At 49.7% G+C, this 15,580-nt stretch overlaps 3 protein-coding genes across 4 annotated transcripts in view; all 3 read left to right on the top strand.

Moving 5' to 3' along the window:
- Positions 1 to 15,580, top strand: part of HOXA5 (homeobox A5) — a 32,198-nt gene that overhangs the window by 13,460 nt on the left and 3,158 nt on the right. The window contains exons 4-5 of one of the 2 annotated variants that reach the window (XR_004628256.1): positions 3,160 to 3,339; positions 7,602 to 7,681. The gene's annotated coding sequence lies outside the window, so the exon portion shown is untranslated. Of the gene's footprint in view, positions 1 to 3,159; positions 3,340 to 7,601; positions 7,690 to 15,580 lie in introns of those variants that run through there. The other variant, XR_004628257.1, reaches the window with a different exon arrangement.
- HOXA4 (homeobox A4) lies at positions 7 to 1,636 on the top strand. Its single transcript, XM_034669561.1, is given in 3 exon segments — positions 7 to 46; positions 598 to 818; positions 820 to 1,636. Coding segments are annotated over 3 exon segments (387 nt in total). The 5' UTR covers positions 7 to 21; the 3' UTR covers positions 961 to 1,636.
- Positions 7,602 to 15,580, top strand: part of HOXA3 (homeobox A3) — a 14,819-nt gene continuing 6,840 nt past the window's right edge. Inside the window, exon 1 of the mRNA XM_034669568.1 lies at positions 7,602 to 7,681. The gene's annotated coding sequence lies outside the window, so the exon portion shown is untranslated. The remainder of the gene's footprint in view (positions 7,682 to 15,580) is intronic.

Raw genomic sequence — 15,580 nt, 5'->3', positions numbered from 1 at the left:
GAGCCTGTGGTGTACCCCTGGATGAAGAAGATCCATGTCAGCGCCGGTACGTGGCGCCGCTGGGGAGGCGCGGGAGGGTGGGCTGGGGCTGGGCCGGGGTTCGGGGGTCGGGGCGAGGGTCAGAAGAAGAGGCTGAGGGGAAGGGGGTCTCTGGAGGGGAGCCCCCATCTGGCCCGAGCTACAGTGGGATGTGGTGTGTGCGCGCCAGCCAGCCGCCTGATCCTAACGTGAGAACCCTTTTGTACCCGGGGTCCCTTTATCGAGAGATTTACGAGACGCCAAACTGTTAGGGCAGTAATTATAGCCCCCATAAATTTAATTGCCCTGGCAGAGGCTTCAGGCCATGTGTCTTTGAAGCTTTTCTTCAGCCCCAATGCCCAGCACCATTCTTTATGGCTCTCGGGTGTTTCCCGTTGTCAATAGCCTGTGAAACATTTTCTTTGCCGTTTTATGTATCTTGCGTGAACTTGGTGTCAGGTTATTATATAATGATGATGTCCAATTGCTCTTCCCCACCCCACCTTCTCTCTCCTCCTCCTTTCCCTCTCTTCCACTCCCTCCTCCTTGGCCTTCTCCTTCGGGGTTGTGGGCGTTCAGTCAACCCCAGTTATAACGGAGGGGAGCCCAAGCGCTCTCGAACCGCATACACCCGACAGCAGGTCTTGGAGCTGGAGAAGGAGTTCCACTTTAACCGCTACCTGACCCGGCGGCGCCGCATCGAGATCGCCCACACGCTCTGCTTGTCCGAGCGCCAGGTCAAGATCTGGTTTCAGAACCGGAGGATGAAGTGGAAGAAAGATCACAAATTGCCCAACACTAAGATGCGATCCTCCAACTCGGCCTCGGCCTCAGCAGGCCCGCCAGGGAAAGCACAAACCCAGAGCCCGCACCTGCATCCCCACCCCCACCAGGGTGCCTCCACACCCATTCCTTCCTCCATATAATCTTCTAGAGATCTAGACCAGTTTCATTCCCTCACCTGCTTTTCCCCCTCTTCTCCCCTTTTCCCCATACTCCTACCTGTCTGGACCATAACAGACCCCAAAACAAAACCCAACTTGGTGAAAAGGATAATAAAAAAGAAGACATTATCCCGATAAGAATGGGTGCTGGTTGACACCTAAGAGAGGACAATAGCCAGGATGCTGGCTGGTGGAACAACCTGCTGGCCTGAAAAGGCAGCCAGGTTTGGGTACCTGAGAAGGACCACTTGGCAACAAATACTTTTGAGATGGCTAAAGTCAGCTGGACAGCCCATGCTGACTGGGGACATATACATGTATATTTGTGGCAAGCAGAAGAAAACAGACCCTTTTCCCATCTTCCCTACCTCCCCCTTCCACATTAAGGCAGCTCATACAAGCTTGTATTGAACTGAATAAATGAGTAGACATTGTGGACCTCACAAGATTATTTAATTCTCAAAATGTATAGACCTTGATGGTAGATGTGACACATGTTAGTTTCCTTTCCTTGCATTTATTTAAAATATTGTTGTAGAGTTGTTGTTGTCTTATTCTGAGGCACAATCTCGGGGGAGAGGGGAGTGCATTTAGACCCATGTGCAACTGTACAAATTGTGGTGTGGCTATATAAAAAAGCCATGTGCTAAAAATAAACTCTGTTTAAAAAACCATTAAAGTTCTAAGACACATTTGTGTGTTTCCTACTTTTAATTAAAAAAAAAAAGTTCTCTGGATTGAGATGTTTGACCCTGCATGTAAAAATCTTATAGATGGCTCGAGTTATGTTCACTTGGTTTCTGACTGCTCACATAATATGTGTGAGTGTGTTCAACTTGAGCTGAACTCTTGTCAAGTTTGACCCACTGTGGGAAAAGTTCCAAAGAGCAGGGAGGCTCTTGAGCTCTGAGAGGGCTCCTCTTCTTCCCAAACTTGGCCAGGCTTTCAGGCTTCAAGTCTCTGTAAGGCATAGAAACGTGTCCTTCCCTGCAATGAAAGGTGAAACCACGCAATGCTGAGGGCCCAGGGGTTTCTGCAGCTGTTCTACACGCTGAACTCTGAGCACACTTGGAAAGAAGTGGTCCCTTTGGTATTTATTGCACCTTCACACTTAATCTGCCTGTTTCCCTGGAGATAAAAAAAATAGTTTGTGCAGAGAGTTGAGATTGCTTTTTGTTTCTTGGCTGTTTTTAAGGTTCTCTTCAACTACAGCTGGGGGATTTTTGTTTTTCTTTCTCTCTTTCTTCCGGTCTTTCTTTCTTTCTTTCTTTCTTTCTTTCTTTCTTTCTTTCTCTATTTTTCAGAAGCAAGAGCTTTCAAAAGAAACTGAATTTTCCCGGTAAACCCTTCAAAGTCTCTCTGAGGAAAGAAAAAGCATAATGACACTCCCAAAATGTACCCCAAGCAAGGTAGACCTGGGAGTATTCAGTGCTGGAAAAAAGCCAAACTCTGAGCTAGGGTCGCTTTCCTCAAATGCTCCTGGATCTTTCTGCCCAACCTAAAGAACTAGATTCAAAGGTTGCAAATCAAATCCCACAGCTCAATCTCTGTAACTCTAGTATTTATTTACTGATTTACAAATCAGTAAAGAGGATTTAGACCCGGTTGTCACTGAAGGGAGGATTCTGCAGCACGATGCAGAAAACCAGCACACAGCAGCCCCAGAATATAACTGTCACCTGGCTATGAATGGGTGCAGTGTTTAATTCATGCTGTAATTTTAGCAGAGATGGGAGGGGGCACTCACCTACCTTTGCTATAGCAGAGGAATTTTAAGCACATTTTCCCATCAGTGGCAAACCCTTAGCCAGCGGTCAGTGCTGTTCCTCCTTTTGCCGCTGCTGCCCTGTGTGTGATACAGGCAAGGGTGATCAGTTCCCTACCTATGAACAGACCATATCTAGGAGGAGAATGGTGGACACCAGTCTCTGAGGGGCCTCCACCTCATCCCAAGAAAATTCAGGGGCAAACAAATACACGTCTTCCCAAGTCAGGCCAAAACTGGCATGAAGTGCCTTCTATCCGGTGTGCACGGGTGCCAGGGCATTCTGGAGGCATTGCAACTGCTGCTGAAACTTATTAACCCTCTCCCCACAACACGCACTTGTAAAACGAAATTAAATCACGCTGAAAATAGCAATTTTCCCAGGAATCATTAATCACCTCATACAATAAATACTTCTTTGTAATTCAACAGCAATTCTGAAAGGCATTCTCTGGGAAAAGTCTGTGGAGAAGCGAGGGATCTTCTTGCAAATAATATGGTCTCGGGCAAAGACGCAGCATCTTGGCTGTCTGCTCAAAAAATGCCTAGACTCTTGGTGGAAATTGAGTGTCGAGCTGCAAAACCTCAAATGGCAGATTATCATCATTTAAGGTAAATTCTTATATTTCTCCTTTGTAGGGAAGGAGGGGTATAGGGGCATTCATTAGCTTCATACTGGAGACAGTTGTATGGGGATAAAAGGGATAACTTTCTTTAGCTTACTCTTATAGTCTATCCAGGAAAGGAAGAGAAAAGATTGAAAGATTGTTTTTCTAATATACCAGGACAAAATGGCATTTTTGTCCAAACTGTCTTGATTATTAAGGTATCGGTAAGTTTTGCAAAGCCAAAATTATCCAAAATGACCCAAACAATTGTGTCATTTCTTTACAGTGTTTTGCCTGTTTTAGATTTGCTTTTTAAGGGAGCTTGGTATTACAGCTTAGAAAATCCCCCTTTGGGCTTTAAAATCATGCATTGTCTTCCTTTTGCTAGGGCAACCATAAGAGTTCACCCAGAGGACAAATTTTCTATCTCATTAATTGTTTTTTTTTTCAAAGCGAACCCTAGTGGCCCCTCAAACCCTTGACCTTTAAAGACAGTATTTTGTGTAAGCTCTATAATTCTCCAACCAAAATGACCCTTAACACATGCTCTCCTCTTCTTTTTCTCTTACTCCCTCCTTCCCTCTAACACATACTCCTTTGCTTTAGTCACAGAGCCAAGCTGTGCATGACTCTGGAGACAAAAGTTTTGTCAACATCTGAAATCAACCTAAATCGGATAGGAGACGCTTTAATGGTCACAGTTTGAATTAAGTACTTAACACTCTCCCCCTTGAAGAAAAATGGCACTTTGCAGGCTCTCTTTCCTAGTTTTGCTGAAATCTACGATATACCCGGTGTTTTATTACAGCAGGAATTCAACTGTGACAGGCATAGTAGAGTACTTAATACCCAGGATGGAGCTCATGGGAAGATTACCTAGATATATGGGGAGTGGGCCCTCTGCACAGCATCTCTGACTCTATACCTAGCTATCCTAGGGTGCCCACATTCCCCCCCACCTCTCAGCTTTCTCCCCAAGGTGGGGGGATCACCATCTCTGCTCTGTCTCCCTGCTAGCCTAAGCATCCAAACTGTGCTGCTCTTCTCACTGCCTTCCCTCCAGCAATTTCAGCATAGAAACCGATCAAGAACTCTTTAGAATGAAAAGAAAGAAAGACCCCAAAGAATCAATGTAGCAGACAGAAACCTGGGGCTTCCCATCTGAATGGGTGGGGTTTCTATGAAATCAGTGGGCTGTTCTTTGCACTTCCTTGGTCTGCATCCCTAGCCTGGGTCTTGTGTTGAAGAACACAGGCTCACCCTTCCCAAGGGCTGTTCCTGTTGCTCCTTCTCTAGATTGTACACCATGGGCCCAAGAATAACTCTGCTTCCTCTCTCAAAAGACTGTGGGCTGGGAAAAATAGGAGGAGGAAAGGATGTGGGTTCTAACTTCTTGATAGCATCAGGGAGGCTGCTGGGGCTGTTAGGAAACATTCTCGTCTGAAACTTCTGTCTTGGAATTCTGGCGTTTCTTCTTCCCAAGGCCCCAAACTCATGGAGTAACTCCCCCTACCCCCTCAGGCCACCTCCCCTCTCTCCGGACTTGATTTCTGGGGCTAAAAGAGATCCCTGTTTGAAAGAATGTCTGACGTGAAAGAGATGTGGAGGCCATTTTGGCTCAGTCTTCTCAGTTTACCCTTGAGGAAACTAAGGCAGCTAATAGTCCCCCCATGTTCATGTTAATGAATGTATAGGTTGGATAGAGCCTTGGTCTCACCTTGGAGAGGGGTAAGTGCACAGCCATCTTTCCTCTGCGGAAGCCTATTCTGCCTGGAATGGACGTGGGCATCTGGGCTTACACTTGACGTGGGTGGCCACAGGTGTGCTGTAGCCTGAGAAGGAGGCTGGGTTCTTGCCTGATGCACCCTCAAATCGCCCCAGGAGATTATGCAACCAAAGCACCTTAGCCAAGGTGCTGAGACAAGTGGGCTCTCCTCTGGGCTCAGGAAGGCATAGATGCCAGGGTGTCTGGGAGACAGGAGGGCACCCCACTGTCCATAATGCTTATATTTCCAGAATGACTAATTCTACTATGCTGGCCCTGGGATTTTCATGGCAGTCGCTGGCCCCAGAGTCGAGCAAGGAGCAAGGGTGTCTGCTTCCGAAGGCCTGGGAACTAAAAGAGCCAAACAAGGACCGTGGTTGCTGCAGATAAAGGTGTAGCGCCAGTTCGAGGGAGATATTGAAATTGTAATCTTTTGAGGTCACGTGACTCATTAAATAATTAATGCGGACCGTCAGGAATGGATCGGAGTCATCAGGGCCTCACTAGGAATGAATCTCTCAGAAGTGAGACCCCAACTTCCTATTTGATTTTTAAAAGACACACACCCCAGACTTATCTTCAAAGGCTTTTAACTCCTTCAGGAGGGCTGAAGAGAGCCCTTCCGCGGGGAGGACCGGAGCTGGCGGGCCCACGCTGGGTCTTGGGGCTTTTTCTTCAGGGTTTCCACAAGTCCGGGGAGCGCACCGTGTCCGGGGAAACGTGAGTTGGGGCTGGGTTTTCTGCGGTCACATCCTGGCTTTAGTGATGAAGTGGGACGGATGCGCAGACAGTTGGTAATGTTCTGATTCACACTGGGGAAGGCTGCAGAGATACCGCAGGACCGGCGCGCGGCTTTGTTCAATTTTCCCGGTGCTCATAAATCACCCGCGCCGGGCGAGCGAGGGAGCAAGCGAGCGCCAAAAACGCCAGGAGAGAGAGGCCACGGCGGCGGCGGCAGCGGTGGCCATTGCAGAGGGAGAGACCTGGGCAGCATCTCTTTGTGACTCATTAGTCTGAACGAGTTATGGGGAACAGCAGCCATGAATATTTGACTTGGGGATAAGGAAATAGCAACAACAATAATAACCATAATAATTACAATACTCTTAAGCATCGTTGGGGGGAGGGGTGGCGGATGGTGGCATAGTGGATCTTTCTGGAGTGAAGTCGAATGGCACCAAGAAGGGTAGCTAAGCCCCACCTTGCTCAGAGTCACTCCAGGAGCCCCAAGGCCAGGAGCACTTCCTTTGGGGATACAGAGGGCGAGTTTGAACAAGAGAAAAGGGCCCAGTGCGGACTCTGAGTCCCAAGTGCCTGATGGAGGGTGGGGGCTGCAGGTCGAGGTGGTGGCAGAGAGCAACTAGTTTCTGGTTTGTGGCCACTTGTTCAATGTGCTGGGGGGCCCTGAAGCCTGAGGGTCAGGGGGCTAGTCAGCTATTTGGTAGCCTCTCAGGCTCTCAGCAGGATTGCATGGGCTGGAGACAAGCATGGAGGGCGGATTTGGGGCAGGCTGGCGTGTGGGGAGGCTACTCGGGCCTGGGTGAACGGGTAGTGGGGGATAGGGTTGCGGAACAGAGTCCTAGTCAGCGGAGAACTTCTCCCAGCTCGGTTTCAGCATTTCCTCCCTTCCCCAGCGTCTTCGCTCCATCCCGGAAAAGTTGACTGACCATTTGCTAGTTAGAGAGCAAGACAGGGTTGCAAATATCTTGAGGGATGAGTTGGCAGCAGAAATAGGGCACCGGGTGGCTTGTCACTGCTGCATAAGGCCAGGCTGAATAGGCCCCCCAGACCGGGTATTGTCTGATGTCTGCGTCCTTGCCATTTCCCCCCTATTTCCAACAGCCATGGTTGGCCTGCTCTGAGGGACTGGGCGCTGCGGTAGTCCTGCCAGCCCACTGGGACTGAGAAGTGATGCACCCAGGGCTTGAATGAACCAGAAGACAAAACCTCTCAAGACTGCCCCCCAGCCCAAGGACTGAGCCGGGGTCTAGTTTCCCGCCAAACAGAAATGAACACTATTAGTGAGGTTTCAAGAGAGTCCGTGATTGAATGCTCCCAGATAGGGCTTCCCTTTGTTAGCGAAAGAAAATAAAGCGTGCATTCACATTCCCCAAGTTGAGGTGCGTGAGGAGCTCTGGGAGCAGAGCTGGCACCAAAGGCAAAGCCTCCTCCACCTTCCCATCTTCCTCCGCCCGTCCATTGTCTTCCCCCTACCCTCTTTCCTCATCCCACCTCCCGTAAAAAGAAAGAGGAGAATGTGGGTGTGGAGATGGAGTATGTATTTATTTTACAAAAATAAATCACCATCTTCAGGCCATTCTTAGACTGGACCCTTACAAGCAACGAATGCGCCTCATGGACGAGTGCCCTGGCGACTCCTCCGTGTCCGCGTCACCCCGGGGGCCACCCTGGCGCCCGCGCCGGCCGCACTTCCAACTCCGGTGCTCCAACTCCCTTCCTTCGCAGCCACCGTTTACCCTCTGCTGTTTATTTGTCCGCAGAGCGCCAGCACACCGGAAAAGGCGATTCCCTGAATGCCCAGAGTTGGAGACAATCACTGGATCAGTCTTCATCTTTCGAGGTAAGCGCTGCTCTAACTCTTCACTCCGCCGGGCTTTGCACGGGCCTTTGGAGGGTTTACTCTTCCAAGGAGCTGCAGCCCTCTGAAAGAGGTTCTGGTCAATATTTAACTTCGGAGGCATTTTGGAGCTGGGTTCCCTTCAGCTGCACTCCCCGACAATGCGGGGCTTCAAGCAGACAAAGAGCCTGCCCCGAAAGCCGGCCGGCTTTGTGCAGGAGGGGTGGTTGCCGAGACCAAATTTGTGTGTGTGCGTGGGGGTGGGGGGGGTGTCAACGGGGTGTGTTTCTTTCTTCGGGTAAGCTCCAAACAAACCACTACATGGAGAGGGCAAAAGCAAGTAGAGGCCACGGGCGCGGCGGCCGCTGCGTGGGCCGCTCTCCTTGTCGACTGTTCGTGGCGCCTGCGGAGACTGAGTTCGGGAATGGTCGTCAGGCAGAGATCTGCGTTGAGGAAGCTTGTCTCGCCGCCTTGCAGTTTCTCCCATCCTTCTGCCTTTCCTGGGCAAGAGGGAAGTTACTGCCTTTCGAATGTGTAGACCGTCGCAGGCAATGGGTCTCCTCCGTTCCTTTAGCCGGGCTGATGCTCTGTTCTTCCAATAGGAAAAGCACAGGTCTTCCAGGTCTCTGCGTTTGCTTTTCCTATTGGAAACAAGAGAAAACTCTTTAAAATTCTTTTCAAGTTCTGGCTTAATTTGTTCTCTTAGTTTGGGAATGCAGGGAGGTAATTACTGTGGTTTATTACCTTGTAAAAGATCCATAAATTTCGTGCCTATTTGGGGGAGGGGCTGCAGGAATAGCTTTCGGAAGCTTGGTATGAAGGACTGGGTTTGCTTTGTTCTTTCAGGAATTATTTATTTTAAAAAGTTTTCTGAGTTTTTGTTTTCTATTCCCTAGGCCTCTGTCTTCCCTAAAATTTGCTCCCCAAATAGTTACCAGGTTAATTAATTGCAACATGCTCTTCAGCAACACTCTAAGGTTTATATGGTGTTCTGGATACAATTATTATTTTATCAGATGGAAAGTAAACAGGGTAATAGTAAAGCTGGGTTACTTTCTCAGCTATTGTATGACCATTTATATCAAGTATAGGTGGAGTGTTTCAGGAATTTGCAAATCAGGGTGTACCTATGATTTGCATCTCTGTACGCAACAGAAACATTGCATGTATACATAGTTGCGGGAGTTATAGACCATGTGTATAAAATTATGTATACATCCATATGTATCCAGAGAATTTGGAGCCCATTTGTACTGCAGCTGCACCCACAGGAAGTATCTCATGTTAAATAATGATCTATAACCTCCACCAAAAAAAAAAAAAAAAGGTGGGCTAAGGGGGCCTTACCTGATGCTAAGTAGCAAAACCACTACAGTTAACTAAAGGGAAAAAAATGTTAAGTGTATTTTTGACAGAGAAATCAGATTGCAGTGTTTGAATACAGATATATCTAATCTGCCAACAGCCTTGCAAATATTGACTAAAGCTCTGTATCGTTGCTCACGTGCTCCTTCCAACACAACTTTCCACCTATTTTGGCTCCGGTGAAATGGATCCAGGGCATGTGTCCCCAGCACTGGTCAGGTTGGGGCCTGGAAGAGTAAGTGGAAAGGGACTGGCAGCTAAGGTTCCCCAGCCTGGGCCTACCTACTTGAACATCTCTAGCCTCATTCTCTGGAGGGGAACTTTAAAAGGCCCGTAGCCTTACTCAAGGAGACTGGATTTCAGAGTGGTGAGGGAGGGCTCTCAGCTGCTGGTTGCCTGGTGGCATGCCCAGACCAAGGTCTCTCTTAGGGAAGCCGTTTTCACCTCAAAAGTTAAATTTCCTTTGACTTCCTCAGATTTTTCCCTTCACATCCCACCAAATCACCCCATTCCAACCCAAGTAGTTAATGTTAATTGTTAAACAGCAGTTGGAGCATTAACTGGGATGTTAATAGCGGCAAGGAGGCTCCTGGCTAGAGCTGAGATGCTGCCATTGGGCCTTGCTGGCGTTAAGGCATTTCTCTGAAGCAGTACCAAATACTTCTCCCATTGATTTATGGCCTTGGAGTTTCGATTTGCTCCAGACTGTTCTGAGAGTTCTGAAGGGGGCCCCTTCTCATCTTTGAGTTGAAGTCTCTGCAGAAACTTTGGCTGGGGGAGAGGGTAGTTTGCCAGCAATTTGGCAATACTTCCAGGTCCTTTCTAGGCTATCAGGAGAGTTCAGTGTGAAATATTTGGCACTGGTGGGGAGGGAGGGGTGCATAAGGGGAGCAGAGGACAATGTATTAGTGGTCTGAATCCTTAGAGGACAGGAGAGTGCTTTTTGGGTAGCAGCCTTTGGTCCTATCCCCCACCCCCATACCTAAGAGAAGCAAGTTTTCACTTTGGGTTCTCAGTTTCCAGCTTGTGGCTTAGGTCAGAGTTGGGACAGTTCACAGAGAGGTTCTCTCCTAGCTCTACCACAGACAGAACGTTGTTGGAATACTGCCACCAGCATAGGCCAGGGCTCACTTCCAAGGGATTAGGTCTCCTCCTCTTTTATTGCCCTTCTGATTTGGAGGCCCCCATGACCAGGCCCCCTTACTGAGGGCCTTACATTCTCACCAGGTCCCTGCAGGGGAGGAGGGGAGGGGCGGAATCATGCACAGCCTCCTGCAGCTACTATAAGTGACTCCTCACACTTAGAGAGGCCTAGCCAGCTGAAGATCCACTCTAAAGAAAGAAAAGAATAAGGCGTGAGGATTTCACCCCTTCCAAGAGCACTCCCAAAGTTTGGAAACTAAGACCTGAAAAGAGGAACTTTTTAGTTAGCTCCTGAGAGGGTGAAGTGTTAAAATCAGTGGACAGTGTCACCAAGCAGAAATCAGGAGTAGAACAGGGGGCTTATTTGTTTCAGCCAGGTTCTTCTGGAGCAGAGTTGGTCCAGTTCATTTTCTGTTGGTGGACAGACTTGTCTTAGGGGTGGGTGGACAGACCCATGTGCAAAGAAGGTCCCAGGTTATCTTGTAGTTTAATTCAAGTGATGCCAGTAAAGGTTGGTTGTATATATATGTATTTTTTTTCTCTTGCAGAGTCAATTAGATCATTTCCCCTTACATTTTCCATTGTTAGAAGCCTATACTTTCATGTATCACTCCCGCTATGCACTGAGGAAATGTGTAAGTGTAGGTTTAGCCGGGGCACTGAGTCCCTCCATATCTTGCAAAACCCTGACCACCACTCTAGAGCTAAGCACCTCTTTCCTCGAGGGCTCCCATTGAACAAAATCAGTTGGACTTGGAGGAGGTGCTTTAGCCTTTTGTCAGGTAATTTGGGTCCTTTTTGGTTTCTCCAGTGGTGTGGTGTACGGTGTGGGTGTTAGCAAACTCCATACAATGGCGGGCCATGAGGGGGTCCACCAACTAAGCCAGTCATTATTGGGTTTTCTCCTAGAAACAAGGCCTGGGCTTTGCTTTTTGACGCACTGGCTAGTGGGTCAGAGGAGACTGGAGTGCTTGGGTGTGTAGGCTTCGGCTTGTCTGTAGGTGGAAGACTACAGAAAGTTACATGGACTCTAAGAATGGGGACAGCATTGCTGATCCCTTCTGTTTGAATCATTTGTAAAGAAATATAAGTGGAGATAAGTGGCCTAGTATGGCACATGTTGAGGGGGGATGCCCCCATCGTCCTACTGCCCTGGACAAAACTCTTCCCCACTGCTGGCCAAGGTTCCCCGCTTCCCCTCCCCCAAAGCTGAATGTTCTGCTTGGAAACCTAGTCCCGTCAGTGATTCCCTATTTCAAATAAAAGGATTTAAGTTGACGTATGACCACGTGAGCACATAATACAGCGCATTATTGTGGCATTTGGAGCGGAGACCCGGGCGGGCTTCGCCTGTGATTACGTTTTCTAGATTCTCTACAGAGCGAGAGCTTTTTTCCCCCACCCCCACGCACCCACCTCCTCCTTCTCCTTCCCCTTCTCCGGAGAGCGCTCTCCTAGCGGGTTGCAGTTTTCAGTGCTCATGGAGCGGTTCTGGGCGAGCTAGCCGATGGGACTCGAGGCCACACCAGGAGGATGGAATTTATTTTAAGGTATTTCCGCTGATTGTTCATATCTAGAGTGAGTTATGGCTGTGAGAGACAAAGGTCAGCCGAGGAGACCCTGGTTCACCGACAGGACCCTCAGCCCCTCTCTTCCTTTGTTTCTCTTGTAGAACCGAAACCGTTTGAAAGATCCCCAGTAGTGCCTCAGACTGAGTTTAATTCCCTGGAAAGTGTTGGGGGGTATAAAGGCAAGGGCACTTGGGGGCTCTGTGGTAAGCCCGGTGGCCTCCAGCGCTCAGGCGGCTTTGTCCACTGCAGCGGGCTTGAGTCCCAGGAGCTGAGCCCCAGGCGGAGGGAGGGTCCTGAAGCGCGGGTTCAGGCCGTGGTGGCCCGCGCTGCGCCGCTCGCAAGACTGCCTGGAGGGGGTGGGGGCTGGGTGGATGGGAAGGGGACTCGCTCCCGGGTTGGTCGCGTTTGCGGGCGGCCGGGGACGGAGAGGTAGGGCTGACCGGGGCAGCCGGAGCAGCTGGGAGAGGGAAATCAATGAGTGTGTAGATGCGCTGCCATTTTATTGATGATGCTTTGGGCCACTTTGTTCAGTGCTGGGTTGTAGGATGCGATTTCCCACACGCGGGACCAAAGGTGCCAGACCCGGAGGACGCGCCATTGTTTCCCCAGCACCCTCTCTACCCGGGTAGGGGTGGACGAAGGACAGCTCAGACCTAGGAGACGCTTAGGGTGGGGGTAAGCGTGCCGGACGCCCAGAAGCTCTGTTAGTCTAAATTTCGGAGAGAAGGAGGGAACCAGACCTGGGCTTGGGCTTCATATTGTGCATGGCCTGGACACCCCATTGTAACACACCCAGCCGGCTCGCGGAGTTTTAAGCACTGGCTAGTGCGCCCTGGGCTAGAGAGAATTCCAGAGGCAGAGTCCACAGAAAGCACAGGCAGACATGTCTCGGGCTTCCGACCCCAGAAACAGCACTGTAGCCAGGAAAGAGGCAGATGAGAGTTAAACTGTGATTCCAAATTACTGGGCAAGCCTGCGGTAATTGCACTTTGGAGACCCGGCGCTCCTGGGAAGGATGAAAACTCCCTGAAAAGGTGAAGGAAACTTAGCTTTCCTCTGCTCTTGGAGATCTTGGAGTGGAGGAAAGAGGTGTCTACAAGGAGTCAGGAATCAGATTTGCCCGTGACTTAAAAAAAAAAAATCTTATTTCTTTCTGTACTTGAAAAAAAAAATCAGATCAAGCTTCCCCTACTTGAGTGGGATTTACATCCCCAGAACGGAAGGGCTGCTTCTACCCTCCCCCGCTGCCGGCCTCCGCACTAACCGTGTTTAACTGAGGCCATTTCAAGTGCTCTAAAACACCCCTTGGAAATAAAATGTAAGCTTTAATTGCTGTTCAATTACTTGTCAGCATTTCGTATGATTTATGACCCAGTTCTGGCGCATTCTGACCCAGTTAAAGACTCATAAATAATATAGTTTCGCTAGAAAGAATGAGAGAGGGAATAGAGGTTTGTTAAAAGCATCTTTTTATTGTCACTTCAGTGCCAGCAAGCGGAATAAATATCTAGGGATGGACTCTCAAACTGGTTCTGTATAAAAGTGTGCACAGTGAGAGGAAACCCATAGTCCAGTTTATAGAGCACCAGTGGGTTTTTCCTTCATGGAAAGAGCTAAAGGCACTCCGTTATAGCTAACTATGGCTATCAAAAACAGGCTAGTCCCCTTTTACCCTCAAAATGCCCGCCTCACCCTCACAGGCAAGTGTATTTCCTCATTAATTTTCCTCCCCATTCTTGGATTCCGATGCCTCTTTTTGCCTCACCTTTCTCCCTGGCTGCACAGACAGCCTCGGATCGACCCCAGGCCCTCCCAGACATGTTCTCAAGGAGGCCCCTGTAAAAGGTAGAGAGGCACAAACACACCTTCGCTGTTCAGATATTTTTGTAGTGCTGAGAAAATGTTTTCTTCTAGTCCCCATGGGTAAGACATCAGGGAGCACAGGGACTGGGTGGGGGGGTGGTTTGGGGGAGCCAAGGGATCCTCTCCACAAAGAAAACCTCAGTGGTTTTGGCTGAGCAGGGTGAATGGCTGCGGGATCTGCCTAGAAAGGGCACCACAGAGGCAGCAGTGGGTCATTTCTGGCAGTGGAAATCGACAGACAATATTTTTCTCTTAAAAAACAATAATAAATGAAAAACCTTCAGCAATCATAAATTATTATTTTTAATCACCTCGCCTGCCATGCTCCAAAAGCCAGTCCTGTGGATTTCAGTAGAGAGGCCCAAATCCCGGAGGTCTACATGCCGGGGCGGCAGACCCTAGACTTGAGGTCAGAGCCCCATTTCTGCCTGCTGCAGCTAGCCACCCAGAAGCCACCTAGTCTGGGATCGGCAGAGACCCCATCCCGACCTCCTGCCCCACTTTCCCTTGGCTCCCGCGGCTCCTCGGGTCCAGTCCCAGCGTTTTGCCCCGCACAGTCTTGGTGCCGGTGAAAAGGTATGCGCCCCAGATGCCCCAGCCCTCACCTCGGCGCCCTCGGCCCTCTTGGCCCAGGAGGTCCCCTCCCTTGGCAGGTTCTCACGGAAAGCTGGCCTTCCCTGCAGCTGGCTTAGCTGAGAAGGCGGCGAGAGTCGTGTCAGCAGTTTGGAGGAGAAAGTGCGGGTTGATTATTGACCCACGCCTTCTTTCTTCAAATGCCACATCCGACCCGGCCGGTTTGAAGGGAAAATGCAGCCGAGCGGATTTTTGCGGCGGCTCTCACCTCCTACGCCGCCCGGATCCCCCTTTCAAGTTTCGCTGCCGCAATATGCCATAAGGAGCAAGTGTTTGCTGTTTTGTGCTCTGTTTACAGCTTTGGGGCGCCGAGTCATAAATCTTGCCCAGCCATAAATGACAAAAACCATTGGTATGCATGAGGCCACCCTGGCCAGGAGTGCTTTTTGATTTCTCCCTTTTCCCTTGGCTTTGTTTTTGCTCTAAGGTGACACTTTGGCTCCCTGACAGTTTAAACATACTACTTATATTTTTAACACCTTCCTTTGAGAAGAACTGGCCGTTGACACCTTGAAATTGCACGAAAGCTCCATTTCTCTTTTTGCCACACACATACCCTTGCAGAGTTCACTTCTGAATCTGGAGAGTTGAGGGAGGCATTAGAAGGGGGGAAGTCCATCCTCCTTAAAGTTGTGGCAATATTACCGGGCACACTCAGGCCTTTCCTCTGCTTAGAGTCCCTGTATACCACTAATTGGGGGGGGGGACATCATAGACATTGTTGGCGTTGGGGTCAGAGTTTTACCTGTCTTTCCCTGTGAGTGAGCTGCCTGTCTGTACTGGGAAATGGGCACAGAAAAGCTGGAGACCCAGGTTTCTAGGCACTTCAGTGTGTACCTGAGCCCAGAGCATCCCATTTCACTGCCTGGACTTACGTGCATTTCCCCCAGGCTACTTCCCTCCTGGCTGCCAGGATTTTAAGGGTTTCTGCCTAAAAATATAACCAAGACAGCCCAGTTGGCTCTTGGGGAGGTCTCTTGAGAAAGTAAGCCCTACCCCTTCCCCCCAAGGATTGCTTTGAGGTTCTCAGATTGGGGGTGACAGATGTGGTAAAGTGCCCAAAGTCTGGAGAACTCTTCTCCTGGTTCTCTTTCCCCTTGCACCCCAACTGGAAGTGTCCAGGGCAGAGGTTAGGTGGTTTCTCAAATGGATTCCTAAGAAATAGAGCCCGGCTAGAGAGCCCCTTTGTGAGAGCCGTTTGTCCTCATTAGCATAATTTTCCTGGACTTTAGTGACGCCTAGAAGCGAGGAGAGGGAGGGCGTTGGGGGCTGGGGGGAGGCTGCCCTCCTCCCGGCCGCCGCCGCCGCCGCAGAGTTCCCCCTCTCG

Source organism: Ailuropoda melanoleuca, chromosome 1 (assembly GCF_002007445.2).
Source record: "Ailuropoda melanoleuca isolate Jingjing chromosome 1, ASM200744v2, whole genome shotgun sequence".
Taxonomy (NCBI): domain Eukaryota; kingdom Metazoa; phylum Chordata; class Mammalia; order Carnivora; family Ursidae; genus Ailuropoda; species Ailuropoda melanoleuca.
This window is presented reverse-complemented; position numbering and strand designations above follow the sequence as displayed.